General features: G+C 42.2%; 1 protein-coding gene across 6 annotated transcripts in view; it reads right to left on the bottom strand.

The window, feature by feature from the left end:
* The window catches only part of atxn3 (ataxin 3), a 23783-nt gene extending 9308 nt beyond the window's left edge, over nt 1-14475 (bottom strand). For 2 of the 6 annotated variants that reach the window (XM_079632883.1, XM_079632882.1), the window contains exons 1-7: nt 14378-14475; nt 12496-12660; nt 11541-11585; nt 7435-7520; nt 7292-7358; nt 4505-4592; nt 4287-4407 (exon numbers count right to left, since the gene is read on the bottom strand). In XM_079632883.1, the coding sequence (XP_079489009.1) occupies nt 4287-4407; nt 4505-4592; nt 7292-7358; nt 7435-7520; nt 11541-11585; nt 12496-12660; nt 14378-14455 (650 nt within the window). In that variant the 5' untranslated portion in view covers nt 14456-14475. Of the gene's footprint in view, nt 1-4286; nt 4408-4504; nt 4593-7291; nt 7359-7434; nt 7521-11540; nt 11586-11676; nt 11712-11782; nt 11832-12495; nt 12661-14377 lie in introns of those variants that run through there. The other 4 variants (XM_079632885.1, XM_079632884.1, XM_079632887.1 and 1 more) reach the window with 2 other exon arrangements.
* Nucleotides 14476-15344: the final 869 nt, after the last annotated feature.

Raw genomic sequence — 15344 nt, 5'->3', positions numbered from 1 at the left:
CACACACACATCAGAGACGCACACACACACATCAGAGACGCACACACACACACACACACACACATCAGAGACACACACACACACACACACACATCAGAGACACACACACATCAGAGACACACACACACACACACATCAGAGACGCACACACACACACACACACACATCAGAGACACACACACACACACACACACATCAGAGACGCGCACACACACACACACACACACATCAGAGACACACGCACACACACATCAGAGACGCACACACACACACACACATCAGAGACACACACACACACACATCAGAGACGCACACACACACACACACACACACACACACACACACACACATCAGAGACACGCACACACACATCAGAGACGCACACACACACTCATCAGAGACGCAAACACACACACACACACACACACATCAGAGACACACGCACACACACATCAGAGACGCACACACACACACACACATCAGAGACACACACACACACACACACACACACACATCAGAGACACACACACACATCAGAGACACACACACACTCATCAGAGACGCACACACACATCAGAGACACACACACACACACACATCAGAGACACACACACACACACACACATCAGAGACACACACACACACTCATCAGAGACGCACACACTCATCAGAGACACACACTCATCAGAGACACACACACTCATCAGAGACACACACACTCATCAGAGACACACACACTCATCAGAGGCGCACACACACTCATCAGAGACGCACACACACTCATCAGAGACGCACACACTCATCAGAGACGCACACACTCATCAGAGACGCACACACTCATCACCAACGCACACACTCATCACCGACGCACACACTCATCAGAGACACACACACTCATCAGAGACGCACACACTCATCAGAGACGCACACACACTCATCAGAGACGCACACACACACATCAGAGACACACACACTCATAAGAGACACACACACTCATAAGAGACACACACACTCATAAGAGACACACACTCATAAGAGACACACACACTCATCAGAGACGCACACACTCATCAGAGACACACACACTCATCAGAGACGCACACACACATCAGACACACACACACACACACATCAGAGACACACACACACATCAGAGACACACACACACATCAGAGACGCACACACTCATCACCGACGCACACACACTCATCAGAGACGCACACACTCATCAGAAACGCACACACTCATCAGAGACGCACACACTCCTCAGAGACGCACACACACACACACATCAGAGACACACACACACACACACATCAGAGACGCACACACACACACACACACACACACACATCAGAGACACGCACACACACATCAGAGACGCACACACACACTCATCAGAGACGCAAACACACACACACACACACACACATCAGAGACACACGCACACACACATCAGAGACGCACACACACACACACACACACATCAGAGACACACACACACACACACATCAGAGACACACACACACATCAGAGACACACACACACTCATCAGAGACGCACACACACATCAGAGACACACACACACACACATCAGAGACACACACACTCATCAGAGACACACACACTCATCAGAGGCGCACACACACTCATCAGAGGCGCACACACACTCATCAGAGACGCACACACACTCATCAGAGACGCACACACTCATCAGAGACGCACACACTCATCAGAGACGCACACACTCATCAGAGACGCACACACTCATCACCGACGCACACACTCATCACCGACGCACACACTCATCAGAGACACACACACACACACACATCAGAGACGCACACACATACACACACACACACACATCAGAGACACGCACACACACATCAGAGACGCACACACACACTCATCAGAGACGCAAACACACACACACACACACACACACATCAGAGACACACGCACACACACATCAGAGACGCACACACACACACACACACACATCAGAGACACACACACACACACACATCAGAGACACACACACACTCATCAGAGACGCACACACACATCAGAGACACACACACACACACACACATCAGAGACACACACACTCATCAGAGACACACACACTCATCAGAGGCGCACACACACTCATCAGAGACGCACACACACTCATCAGAGACGCACACACTCATCAGAGACGCACACACTCATCACCGACGCACACACTCATCAGAGACACACACACTCATCAGAGACACAAACACTCATCAGAGACGCACACACACTCATCAGAGACGCACACACACTCATCAGAGACGCACACACACACATCAGAGACACACACACTCATAAGAGACACACACACTCATAAGAGACACACACACTCATAAGAGACACACACTCATAAGAGACACACACACTCATCAGAGACACAAACACTCATCAGAGACGCACACACTCATCAGAGACGCACACACTCATCAGAGACGCACACACACATCAGACACACACACACACACACACACATCAGAGACACACACACACATCAGAGACGCACACACTCATCAGAGACGCACACACACATCAGACACACACACACATCAGAGACACAAACACTCATCAGAGACGCACACACACTCATCAGAGACACACACACTCATCAGAGACGCACACACTCATCAGAGACGCACACACTCATCAGAGACGCACACACACATCAGACACACACACACACACACACACATCAGAGACACACACACACATCAGAGACACACACACACATCAGAGACGCACACACTCATCACCGACGCACACACACTCATCACCGACGCACACACACTCATCAGAGACGCACACACTCATCAGAAACGCACACACTCATCAGAGACGCACACACTCCTCAGAGACGCACACACTCCTCAGAGACGCACACACTCATCACCGACGCACACACTCATCAGAGACGCACACACTCCTCAGAGACGCACACACTCATGAGAGAAGCACACACACTCATCAGAGACGCACACACACTCATTAGAGACACACACACTCATCACCGAAGCACACACACTCATCAGAGACACACACACTCATCAGAGACGCACACACTCATCAGAAACGCACACACTCATCAGAGACACACACACTCATCAGAGACGCACACACACACACATCAGAGACGCACACACTCATCAGAGACGCACACACTTATCAGAGGCGCACACACTCATCAGAGACGCACACACACTCATCAGAGACGCGCACACACACACATCAGAGACGCACACACTCATCAGAGACGCACACACACTCATCAGAGACGCACACACACACATCAGAGACGCACACACTCATCAGAGACGCACACACTCATCAGAGACGCACACACTCATCAGAGACGCACACACTCATCAGAGACGCACACACACTCATCAGAGACGCACACACACTCATCACCGACGCACATACTCATCACCGACGCACACACTCATCAGAGACACACACACTCATCAGAGACGCACACACTCATCAGAGACGCACACACTCATCAGAGACGCACACACACTCATCAGAGACGCACACACTCATCAGAGACGCACACACACTCATCAGAGACGCACACACACTCATCAGAGACGCACACACACACATCAGAGATGCACACACACTCATCAGAGACGCACACACACTCATCAGAGACGCACACACTCATCAGAGACGCACACACACTCATCAGAGACGCACACACTCATCAGAGACGCACACACACTCATCAGAGACGCACACACTCATCAGAGACGCACACACTCATCAGAGACGCACACACACTCATCAGAGACGCACACACACTCATCAGAGACGCACACACTCATCAGAGACGCACACACTCATCAGAGACGCACACACTCATCAGAGACGCACACACACTCATCAGAGACGCACACACAATTATCAGAGACACACACACACTCATCAGAGACGCACACACACTCATCAGAGACGCACACACACTCATCAGAGACGCACACACTCATCAGAGACGCACACACACTCATCAGAGACGCACACACACTCATCAGAGACGCACACACACTCATCAGAGACGCACACACACTCATCAGAGACGCACACACACACATCAGAGACGCACACACACACATCAGAGACGCACACACTCATCAGAGACGCACACACTCATCACCAATAAGGAGTAAATTGTTTACAAATGGCGTGTGGATCACGGGACGTGTCTGGCTCTATATGTCATGTGATGAGCGCACCTCTGGGCCTCGTCTTCTCCGATCAGCTTCGGCCGCTGCTGTTGGTCCACTCGCATGATCCGCAAAATCTGATCCGCTTCACAGTCCGGCAGGTTTCCCCGGATCACAAATATGGAATAACCTGCAAAGGAGTTCAGCTCAACTCAACTTCCAGCGTTATGCATGTGGACACACCATGACGAGAGCTCAGGTGAGGCACGGCCCTGTGAGAGCTTTACCTTCTTGCTGGAGCTGCGCTAGGAAAAGAGCCAGGTATGTGTCAGATATGAGCTCCGGTCCGGTCAGCAGCGAGTTCAGGTTAAACCACTGGAGAAGGAGAGAGAAACTCAACATCATCTCACACAGCATAAATCATACGAGCGTAGCGGATAAATCTGTCTTCTCAAGCCAAACGATAGGTGTGTGTGTGTGTGTGTGTGTGTGTGCGTGCGTGTGTGTGTGAGTGTGTTTGTGTGTGTGTGTGTGTGTGTAAGAAAAACATCAATATTCTGTCATATTCTGTCATTCTCCCACAAACTTCACAACGCACTTACATTTAAGTCAGGCTGAACTTATACACATGCCTAAAGCGGTTGGCTGGGAGTGATGATTAATAGCTAAAAGAGTTTAATCATTTATTGTTTGGCTTCAGAAGACAGATTCATCCATTAGAATCGTGGGAATCATCATGTGTGTGTTTTTCAAGTGTCAAATGAGCGCCAGCCATTCGCTTCCATTCACAGAGATCGATTATTTTCCAGAAATCTTTGATTGTGTTAAACTTAAGAAGGAAAGTCATATACTGTACTATACATTGTGAATGACATGAGGGTGAGTAAATTAACTTTAATTTTTGGGTGAACTATTCCTTTAAATTATCAGGCAATTTTAATTCTGAAGTGAACTAATACCTTAAAGGAACACTACACTTTTTTTTGGGAAACAGGCTCATTCTCCAGCTCCCCGAGAGTTAAACAGTTTTACCGTTTTCGAATCCATTCAGCCGATCTCCGGGTCTGGCGGTAGCACTGTTAGCATAGCTTAGCATAGATCATTGAATCTGATTAGACCGTTAGCATCTCTCTCAAAAAAATGACCAAAGAGTTTCTATATTTTTCCTATTTAAACCTTGACTCTTCTGTAGTTACATCGTGTACTAAGGACGACAGAAAATGAAAAGTTGTGATTTTCTAGGCCAATATGACTAGGAACTATTCTCTCATTCCTGCGTAATAATCAAGGAACTGTTGCCGTACAGCAGCGCAATGATATTATGCAGCGCCTGAAAATAGTCCCCAGCTCGGTAACTTCCAGCGTGACTAGGGCTGGGACGGTATGGATTTTTTCTTACCGCTGTTAAAAAGCAAGAAATTCCCGCGGTATAGCGGTAATACCCTCCAATATATGATTTTGACCACTTTATTAAGTTTTGTTTTGTAGAAAGCCTTTCTTTAAATTGAATTTCGTTTTGTATAAATTGTATCTTAATTTTAATCAATGTTTCAACAAACAATTGCCTGGAATTAATAAATAAGAAGCAAATATAGTAGACAATATAATAAGGACGTGGAGGCGCCCGTGCGATCTCTTGCATTGCATTTCGTAGAGAAGACTTTACTCTTTTACTAAGACTTTATTTTTACTTTAATAAAAATATTTATTTATTTTTGTCCCTGTGCGCCGATGGGAATTCTCTGGACAACAGAGCCAATAGGCGATACTACGGACTTTAGCCGTTAAATATCTTTGCTGCATTGGATCAGTCTCCTTTCTAGAACAGCCAGGAGCGTTCTAGCCTCGTGGCTCGCGGCAGCAGCGCCTTGCATCGCACATAGACCTTAAACAATCTGCGGATGCGGGCGGTGCGGTTTTGAAAATTGGTCAAAAAACGTTGGATGGATGGTGAACGGATGATGAGTTTTGTGATGCGCTTGCAGATGAAATAATAGCCCATCCGCGCATCTCTAGAATGGAATCTATATTATCCGTCATGAAACATTGCGTTCCCGACTTGCGAAAGGTCAGATTTTCTCCATCGTTTGATAAGTTTTGTTTAGAAAACCTTGAATCTATGTAAGACACAATGTCATTAGACACAACGTGCACACATGTACAGGCCAATGGGGTTTTTTTTGCGGTGATGGCGGTGACCCGCGGTAGGCGTCACGTGACCGCGGTATTGCGGTAACCGCCCCAGCCCTAAACGTGACCGGCACTAAGTGTGTAATATCATTGCGCTGCTGTACGGCAACAGTTCCTGGATTATTACGCAGGAATGAGAGAATAGTTCCTAGTCATATTGGCCTAGAAAATCACAACTTTTCATTTTCTGTCGGTCTTAGTTCACGATGTAACTACAGAAGAGTCAAGGTTTAAATAGGAAAAATATAGAAACTCTTTGGTAATATTTTTGAGAGAGATGCTAACGGTCTAATCAGATTCAATGATCTATGCTAAGCTATGCTAAAAGTGCTACCGCCAGACCCGGAGATCGGCTGAATGGATTCGGAAACGGTAAAACTGTTTAACTCTCGGGGAGCTGGAGAATGAGCCTATTTCCAAAACAAGTGGAGTGTTGCTTTAAGCTCATAATCACAGAAAAACATGATGTATGCCGGTTTTAATCGCAATAAACCAGCATGTAAACACTTTAAAGGCATCTATTGCAGTGTGCATTCAGAGTGCTGAAGAACTGAGTTCATGTTGACATGAATATAATGCAGTATATTAATGGTCAAAAACATGAAAATGGATAATTGATTAAACAAAATGTATCTACTATCAAAAAGAAATTGATACATAGATAAATTAAATGGATAAATACTGGAATGCTGGAAGAGCTTGACCAGAAGAGCTTGTGTTTAAAGCGGTAAAAATAACCACAATTTGTAGAGAATAATCAGAATGATGCCAATGGCATGTAAACATGTTACAGTGATCGAGTCCTGATTGGAAATAGTCACATTATCGCTGCACATGCACACGTGGAACTTGTTTTAGAGTAATGCTGCAGGCGAGACACATACCTGCTGTCCCAGCTTGCGCACCGTAAACCAGTGCTCCTTGTAGTTACATATAAAGGCCTTCTCGTGTCTGAAAGCAAACATGAAGAGCATGAGCGCCACACAGCGGGTCACAGCACGGATGCTAAGCTGTCAGACACACTCACATGGGATCGATCTGTAACTGCTGGTACTCTCTGCTGTTGAAGAGGACGATCTCCAGACCCCACACCCCCAGCGCGTTACTGATGACCTGCACAACATGAAGATGCACGATGAAAAGGAAAGCGAGATGTAAGATTATAGAGCTGCACGATTAACACAATTCATCAATTTGACATTACGATCACAGTGGGACATTCGTTCTGACCCAGAGAGAGCAGTTGCAATGTGTTAGTATGAGTCTTTTCAACAACACAGTTTCATTATTTCTGTCTTACAATAATTCAGATTATCAGAAGTACGGGGATAAAAGTTTATAGTTCAGATATAAACACTGATGTCTACAGTAGCGATCAAAATAGAGTAAAACACCCTTTAAAAATAACTTGACACTTCACATCTTTACACCAGTAGGTGGCGACAAGTGACTGTTAAAATAATGTATTTGTCATCGAATCATTCATTCAAAAGATTGATTCAAAAATGCTGATTCATCCAGTAATGAAGAAAAATAAGTCTTTATGTGTGAGTGATTGAAGCATTCATTAAAGAGATTCGTTCAAAAACACGGATTCATGCAGTAATGAAGCCAGTGCAGGGCTCCAGACTAACTTTTTTCCCTAGGAGCACAGTGGCCCCTAACTGAAAATTTTAGGAGCACAACCAGGAAATTTAGGAGCACACACCGTAAATCAACATACTAACCAAATATTCACATTTCTACTAATTTCCAGTGTATTACTAATAAATACTTTGATAATAGATGCAGAAATTACAATGCCTTTGCGCTCTGATTTAACGTTACCGCCTCTTGTCTTCTAAAAGCAACCGGGGCAGTTGATTTATTAACACCTCATACTCTATGCTTGAGGATAAGATTGTTATTAAATAGAGTATTGTGTTTAAACTGTGAAGTGCCTGCACTGTCGGCAAACTTCGTGTTCCCCGCAGTTATGGGGTAGCGACTGCAACATTCACAGTTCATGGAGTTCGTCTCCTTACAGCACTACCTCAACCAGCTGAATTCTCACCGCCAGTCTTCCCGAACATGGTGGTTCGGCCTTTTTCATCACCACTAAAACCTCTCACTCTGAATCATCATCCGACTGTGGCACTGCGCTAGGGCTGCAACGTTTCAAATAGCTCACAGTTCTGTTTGTATCACGGTTTTAGGTTCACGGTTTCGGTATGATTCGGTATGTTATGTTCAGGGGAAAAAAAGACTACTGTCAAAAAAATTAAGACATAATCTAACCACAAGCAAAAGCACAAATAAACACAATAGAGCAAAGATAGCCTAGCCTACTAATAAAATAAACTATGCTTTTCAGGTAGGTCTAACATTAGTTTTCAGGTACAGAAATTGAATAAAATAATCAAATGTAAAATAACATTGCATTTTTGACTGTATAAATTAAAGATGAATCCTTATTAAAGTTACAAAAGCTATTTAATTCAGAGCTGATTCAGTAGGCCTACACCGATACTGTGAGTGTCTTTCTTCATCAGTGTTGTGGGTAACGCGTTATAAAGTAACGCGTTAGAGTACTCTAATTACCTTTTTCGTGAAATGTGTATAACGCGTTAGTTTTGTGCGTTAAGTAATCAGTAACTTCGTTATTTTTTAAAAAAAGTAATCCGTTATTTTAAGGAAAGGAAAATCCCGAATAAAAAAATTTCCCCAGGATCAAGACAGTGTTTCTGCGCTTCAATACCCCACCACCCTCCAGCTTCATTAAGGCACACGCGCGCGGTCTCTTGCTCTCTCTCCCGCTCTGCCGTGCACGCGCTGCGCGGTTTGGAGCACAGTCTCTGTCTCGCGGGCGCGCTCGCTCTAGATTCCGGGAGATTTTAACTAATTCGCGGGCATCAGTGAGCCGCTATTAATATGCGGGAGACTCCCGGAACTTCCGATAGACTTGGGATGTCTGCATTTCTATACTGAAATAATATCTCCATTATAATTATTGATTTGAGGTGTGAATTTTGATTAATATGTTCTGTGATAATAAATAAATAAAACGCTATGTGGAATAGCCTATGACTGTCTTTCCTGTTATTGTTATCCTGCAGTGTTAATGTAGTCGGATGACTGACGTTATTCATTGCCAGGAGTCACGACTTCTAGGTGCATTTAAAGGGGGCCGTGTCTGTCAGTTAAGCTGCAGCATGTGTGAGGCGCTGCAAACGGCTTTTAATTTTTGGTAACGCATGAGTACTCTAACGCGTTACTTTTATGAATAGATAACGCTGTAACGTAACTGATTACTTTTAATTGATGGTAACGTTGTAACCTAATTAACTACTTTCCAAAGTAACTATACCCAACACTGATCTTCATACATGTTCACTTAAGGCATAACAGTCTGCTAGGATACGAGCTCATCAAGACGGACATGTTGACATACTTTTTGTGTGAATTTGTCCATTCAAGAGCAAGACTTGAAAGATAACTTGAAAGATGATATTTGCGCGCTGTCCGAGATGAGTAACCTACGCATACACACACACACACACACACACGCGCGCGCGCGCACAAATCTAGACGCGAGTTCTCTTTCACGTCTTGCTCTTGAATGTTTACATTGGCAAAATAAATGAGTTTAGTTTAAACACCGATGGTAACGTCTGCAGTTCAGGTCTCGCCTGCGCTCGTTCACTATACTCCCGGGTGATGACGGCGTAAATGACAGGTCGTGTTCGAGCATTTGGCACTCACATTGTACAATGCACAAAGAGTAATCGTTTTCTTCACGTTTTTTTATTATTATCGCTGTTGTAATGTTTTATTTGAGAAGCCAGCAAGTGAATTTAACTGGCATACTAGCCGCAGGTCGGAAGAACGAGTCAATAGTTTGCTTGCTCGTTGCCCAGACGCACAGGTTGTGATATTTGTCTCCGTCTCCTTCCCACAGACGTTTAAACGCGCGCTCGATTATCTCTAGGACCCTCCCCCTCCACACATTAGCCACTCACAGTGGCCATTCCCTATTCTTCTCGCACTGCCACACACATTCCGGATTCATTGATAAGCCCCTTCCACGTTTAACGTGTAAAAAAAAAAGAAAAAAAAGGGGACAAATTTACTGGTCGCACATGTGCTTCTGGATGTAAAATTGAGTCGCACACTCTCAAATTTTGGTCGCAGTCTGGAGCCCTGCAGTGAAGTCTTTATGAATGAGTCAATGAATCATTAATGTAAACAAATTTGAAATATTTAGATTAATGAAACACTTTTATAAATAGACTACAGAAAATAACATTTTGTCAGAACACAGTAAATGACATGCTATTTTGTTTAGTTTTCTGTTCAGAATCATGATCTCTATTTATGTTAAAATTGTGATTCTCAGTTTATCCAGAATCGTGCAGCTCTAAAAAGATTATGAAGACAAACTGTAGACGATCGTGCAGAAGAAGCCCCAGAACATGGAGGAGGAGTGTCATGTGATGCTCTCAGTCACTGCAGCGCTCTTACAAACTGAGGATTTCACAGCAGTGATGATAAAGAGGAACAGGTTCTTAAAGTCCCCCTGTGGTGTAAATCCAGCTTTTAATGTTGTTTATGTGTGTATGTGGTGTTATTAATCTGCTTTAACACACACCATGTGTAAGTTCATAAGTCGACAGCATTGCTGAGTATTTTCTGCTTAAAACTGCAGTGAACCAAAGACAGTCTCAAAAACACGGTTTGAAATCGCTGGTGTTTCTGACGTCACACACTACCTTGTAACTGATCAGATCAACGTGTGATCGTCCACCAGTGGATCTCTGAGTGAGTGAGTGAGTGGAGGCGGGGCTCATTTACATATTCATAGAACTAAATGAGGCAAGGGTGTCGAGTTACATTCAAGATATTTTAAGGCATGAAGACATTATTTTAAAGGAAAAAAAAAAGTTTAAATATGTAATTTTGGTGAGTTTAAAGGGATAAAATTATTGACTACAAGGATCACTTTATTCTTAGTGTAAAGAGCATTTTATTAATGAAAGCACCTAACCCTAAGAACGTATTGTGCAATTGAAAGATTCGAAGGATGTTAAACATCCTTCATGTTCCATCAGCGCCTCTACAGAACCGTTATATAACTGTGCAGAAACTGAGACTCACCTGGATGGAGAAGAAGCCGCTGTCATCCATGTTTCCCGACGGTTGCTGAAGAGGGCAGAACACAGGTGTTAGGATTATGAGTGTGTGTGTGTGTGTGTGTGTGTGTGTGTGTGTGTGTGTGAGTGTGTGTGTGCACCTGTAGGAAGGTCCTGTACTCCTCCGTCTGCACTCCTCCCTTCGCCATGCGCATGAGAGTGTGTGTGTGTGTGTGTGTGTGTGTGTGAGTGTGTGTGTGTGTGCACCTGTAGGAAGGTCCTGTACTCCTCCGTCTGCACTCCTCCCTCCGCCATGCGCATGAGAGTGTGTGTGTGTGTGTGTGTGTGTGTGTGTGTGAGTGTGTGTGTGCACCTGTAGGAAGGTCCTGTACTCCTCCGTCTGCACTCCTCCCTCCGCCATGCGCATGAGAGTGTGTGTGTGTGTGTGTGTGTGTGTGTGTGTGAGTGAGTGAGTGAGTGAGTGAGTGAGTGTGTGTGTGTGTGTGTGTGTGTGTGTGTGAGTGTGTGTGCACCTGTAGGAAGGTCCTGTACTCCTCCGTCTGCACTCCTCCCTCCTCCATGCGCATGAGAGTGTGTGTGTGTGTGTGTGTGTGTGAGTGAGTGAGTGAGTGAGTGAGTGAGTGAGTGAGTGAGTGAGTGAGTGAGTGAGTGAGTGAGTGAGTGTGTGTGTGTGTGTGTGTGTGTGTGTGAGTGAGTGAGTGAGTGAGTGAGTGAGTGAGTGAGTGAGTGTGTGTGTGTGAGTGTGTGTGTGTGTGTGTGTGTGTGTGTGTGTGTGTGTGTGTGTGTGTGTGTGTGAGTGAGTGAGTGAGTGAGTGAGTGAGTGTGTGTTGTGTGTGTGAGTGTGTGTGTGTGCACCTGTAGGAAGGTCTTGTACTCCTCCGTCTGCACTCCTCCCTCCGCCATGCGCATGAGAGTGTGTGTGTGTGTGTGTGAGTGAGTGAGTGTGTGTGTGTGTGCACCTGTAGGAAGGTCCTGTACTCCTCCGTCTGCACTCCTCCCTCCGCCATGCGCATGCGCTCCTCCTCGTCCAGCTGGTGTGCGATCGCCGACAGCTCCACCGGACTGAAGTACTCGCCCTGCAGGAGGTTATTCAAGCAGTGCTGCGCACACAGAGAGCCCTCTTGCTGAAACACACACACACACACACACACACACACACACACACACACACTACTGTCAGGGATTTGGGATGTAAAACATGATCCCAATCCTCACACTTAAACAGCAGCTATATATATTTTCATATATAATGACCCAATTATTACTGTGAAATATTATAAATTAGATTTTTTTATATATTTCTATTACATCATTGTGTTTTTTCTACTGACAGTATTGTACTGTTATTTTTATTTATTTATTTTTATCAAATTATTTATTAATGACATTTATTAATTGTTACATTTATTTCAATCAAATTTCATGCATTTCAATCAACTTTTTATTTTAATCTCAATATTTTATTTTAATCTTACTTTTATGTATTTATTTTGACCTTTTACACTTTTGTTATTTATTTATTTTTAATAAATTTGTACTTATTTATTTAGCTTTATCAACTTTATATCAAATGGTATTTTCATTTTTTTTATTTTTTTTTATTAAACCAAATTTTATTTACTTATTATATGACATTGCGTTTTGCTACTCACTGTAGTACTGTACTGTTAGATGTTTTATTAATTTGTTTATTTTTACCAACTATTTTAATCACATATTAATTCATTATTTAAACCATTTTTATTTTAATAATGTATTTAGTTACTTAGTTTTATCAAATGTTTATACACTACTTTTCTATTTTTATTTATTTGAATTGAGTTATATTTATTTATTTAGTTTTACTAAATGTAATAATTTTAATGTAAATCGATTTGTTTTATCTTATTTATTTCAATAAAATGTACTAATTTATTATTAATTTATTTAAACACATTTATCAATTGATTTACTTGGTTAAAATCTTATTTTTACACTACTTTTCAGTTTTATTTATTTTAATCAAGCTTTTTTTTGTTTTATCAAATGTAATTTATATATTTTTTTACATTTATTTTATTGTATGTATTCTAATCAAATGTACAAATGTATTAATTTAAATTCAATTGTATTTATTTAAATATTGTTTTTATTAATGTTTTATTAAATAACATTTTTAACACATTTTTTTTAATCTAATCTGATATATTAATGTATTATTTCAATAAATTAATTAATTAAATTCATGTTTGATTTTAATAACATCTATTTAGTTTGTTATATTATTTATACACAGTTTTCCTCTAAACTTTTCCCCGGAACTCGGTTTATAAGTCCCTGATTACTGTCACTCATTTACAGAGTTGTGGCAGTTCTTGATCATACAGGAAAACTGTGACTTCAGAAATGAAAGCTCATTCCATAATAAGTGATTGTGTGTTTACTGTAGTAAATGAAACAAACAAAAGGACACGATATTCCCAGAATTACCCTGGAGAACAGCATTATTCGCATATTTATTCAGAACTACGGAGATGGTGTATAATAACGTAAGTTACCATTGTAAATGTTAGTAAATGCAGTTACTGTGGAGTTTATAGAATCATAATCCGCGACATTAGCTTCACATAAGAATAATAAAAGCGACACAATGACAGTAAACAAAACAACTCGAAGAATTTCAGCCCATTTCGGGTCGTTGACAGTCGATAAAAGTCTATAAACGCTTCATATAAGCCCGCCTGAGCTCGTTCGTGTGAGAATACGCTGAAACACGGACAGAGCTCTTGTTTATCGGGTGAAGCACGTGTGTGAAATATAGGCATAATTCATAAATATAATTCGCTAAAATGCGATTCTTACTTTTTCGTGGAAAATAGACTCCATGTTTGTGAAAGTGTGAATGACGGGACAGTCGGAAACAACGACACGCCAAAACATGTCAAAATAAAAGTCTCCCATTATTCAACATCTTTTTTTAAAATTACATATTAAAAACTAAGATAGATAGATAGATAGATAGATAGATAGATAGATAGATAGATAGATAGATAGATAGATAGATAGATAGATAGATAGATAGATAGATAGATAGATAGATAGATAGATAGATAGATAGATAGATAGATAGATAGATAGATAGAAACAAAAATACAACCTAGTAGCCTACATTCCTTTAATAATAAAATAATAATAAAACAAAATCAGTCCTTTTTGACCAGTGCGCCGCAGTTCAATATATTTTTGCCTACTTTGTATTTTGAATGAGTATCAAAGATATGAGCAACTTTTAGTCTCTACTTGACTCAATTTTACTGTCTAAATGTACTCTTTACTCCAATACATTTGTAAACACGTGACATTTTGCATGGCACAACTTTTCCTGCAGCAGTTTACTTCTATCGCCATCTAAGGGCATTGAAGGAACTATATCTTGCGTTTAGCTTTTACTCGCCCAAACTCGTACACAAGGCTACTTTCCCTGAATGCGAGTGAGCTGGTAGTTATCGTGACTACATGATGAAACCAGCACATCCAGTGCAAGACTTGAGTGTATGTAGATGGTATATTTTAGAGGCTCTTATGTGATTAAGGTGTTCAGTTTTTTTCTTTAGAAAATGAACACGATTGCTCTCCTCACTAATCAGCTGTTTCCCCCTGTATTCAATAAGTGTATCCCTTAAAAGGGTGGTGTAATGCCCTTTTCACAAGAAGTAAAATAAGTCTCTGATGTCCCCAGAGTGTGTGTGTGAAGTTTTAATTCAAAATACCCCACAGATATTGTTATATATCATGATAAAATCGTCACTTTTTGAGGGTGAGCAAAAAC

Source organism: Phoxinus phoxinus, assembly GCF_949152265.1.
Source record: "Phoxinus phoxinus genome assembly, chromosome: 13".
NCBI classification, from domain to species: Eukaryota; Metazoa; Chordata; class Actinopteri; order Cypriniformes; family Leuciscidae; genus Phoxinus; species Phoxinus phoxinus.
The sequence above is the reverse complement of the archived record's forward strand: the minus strand, read 5'-3'. Positions and strand labels throughout refer to the sequence as shown.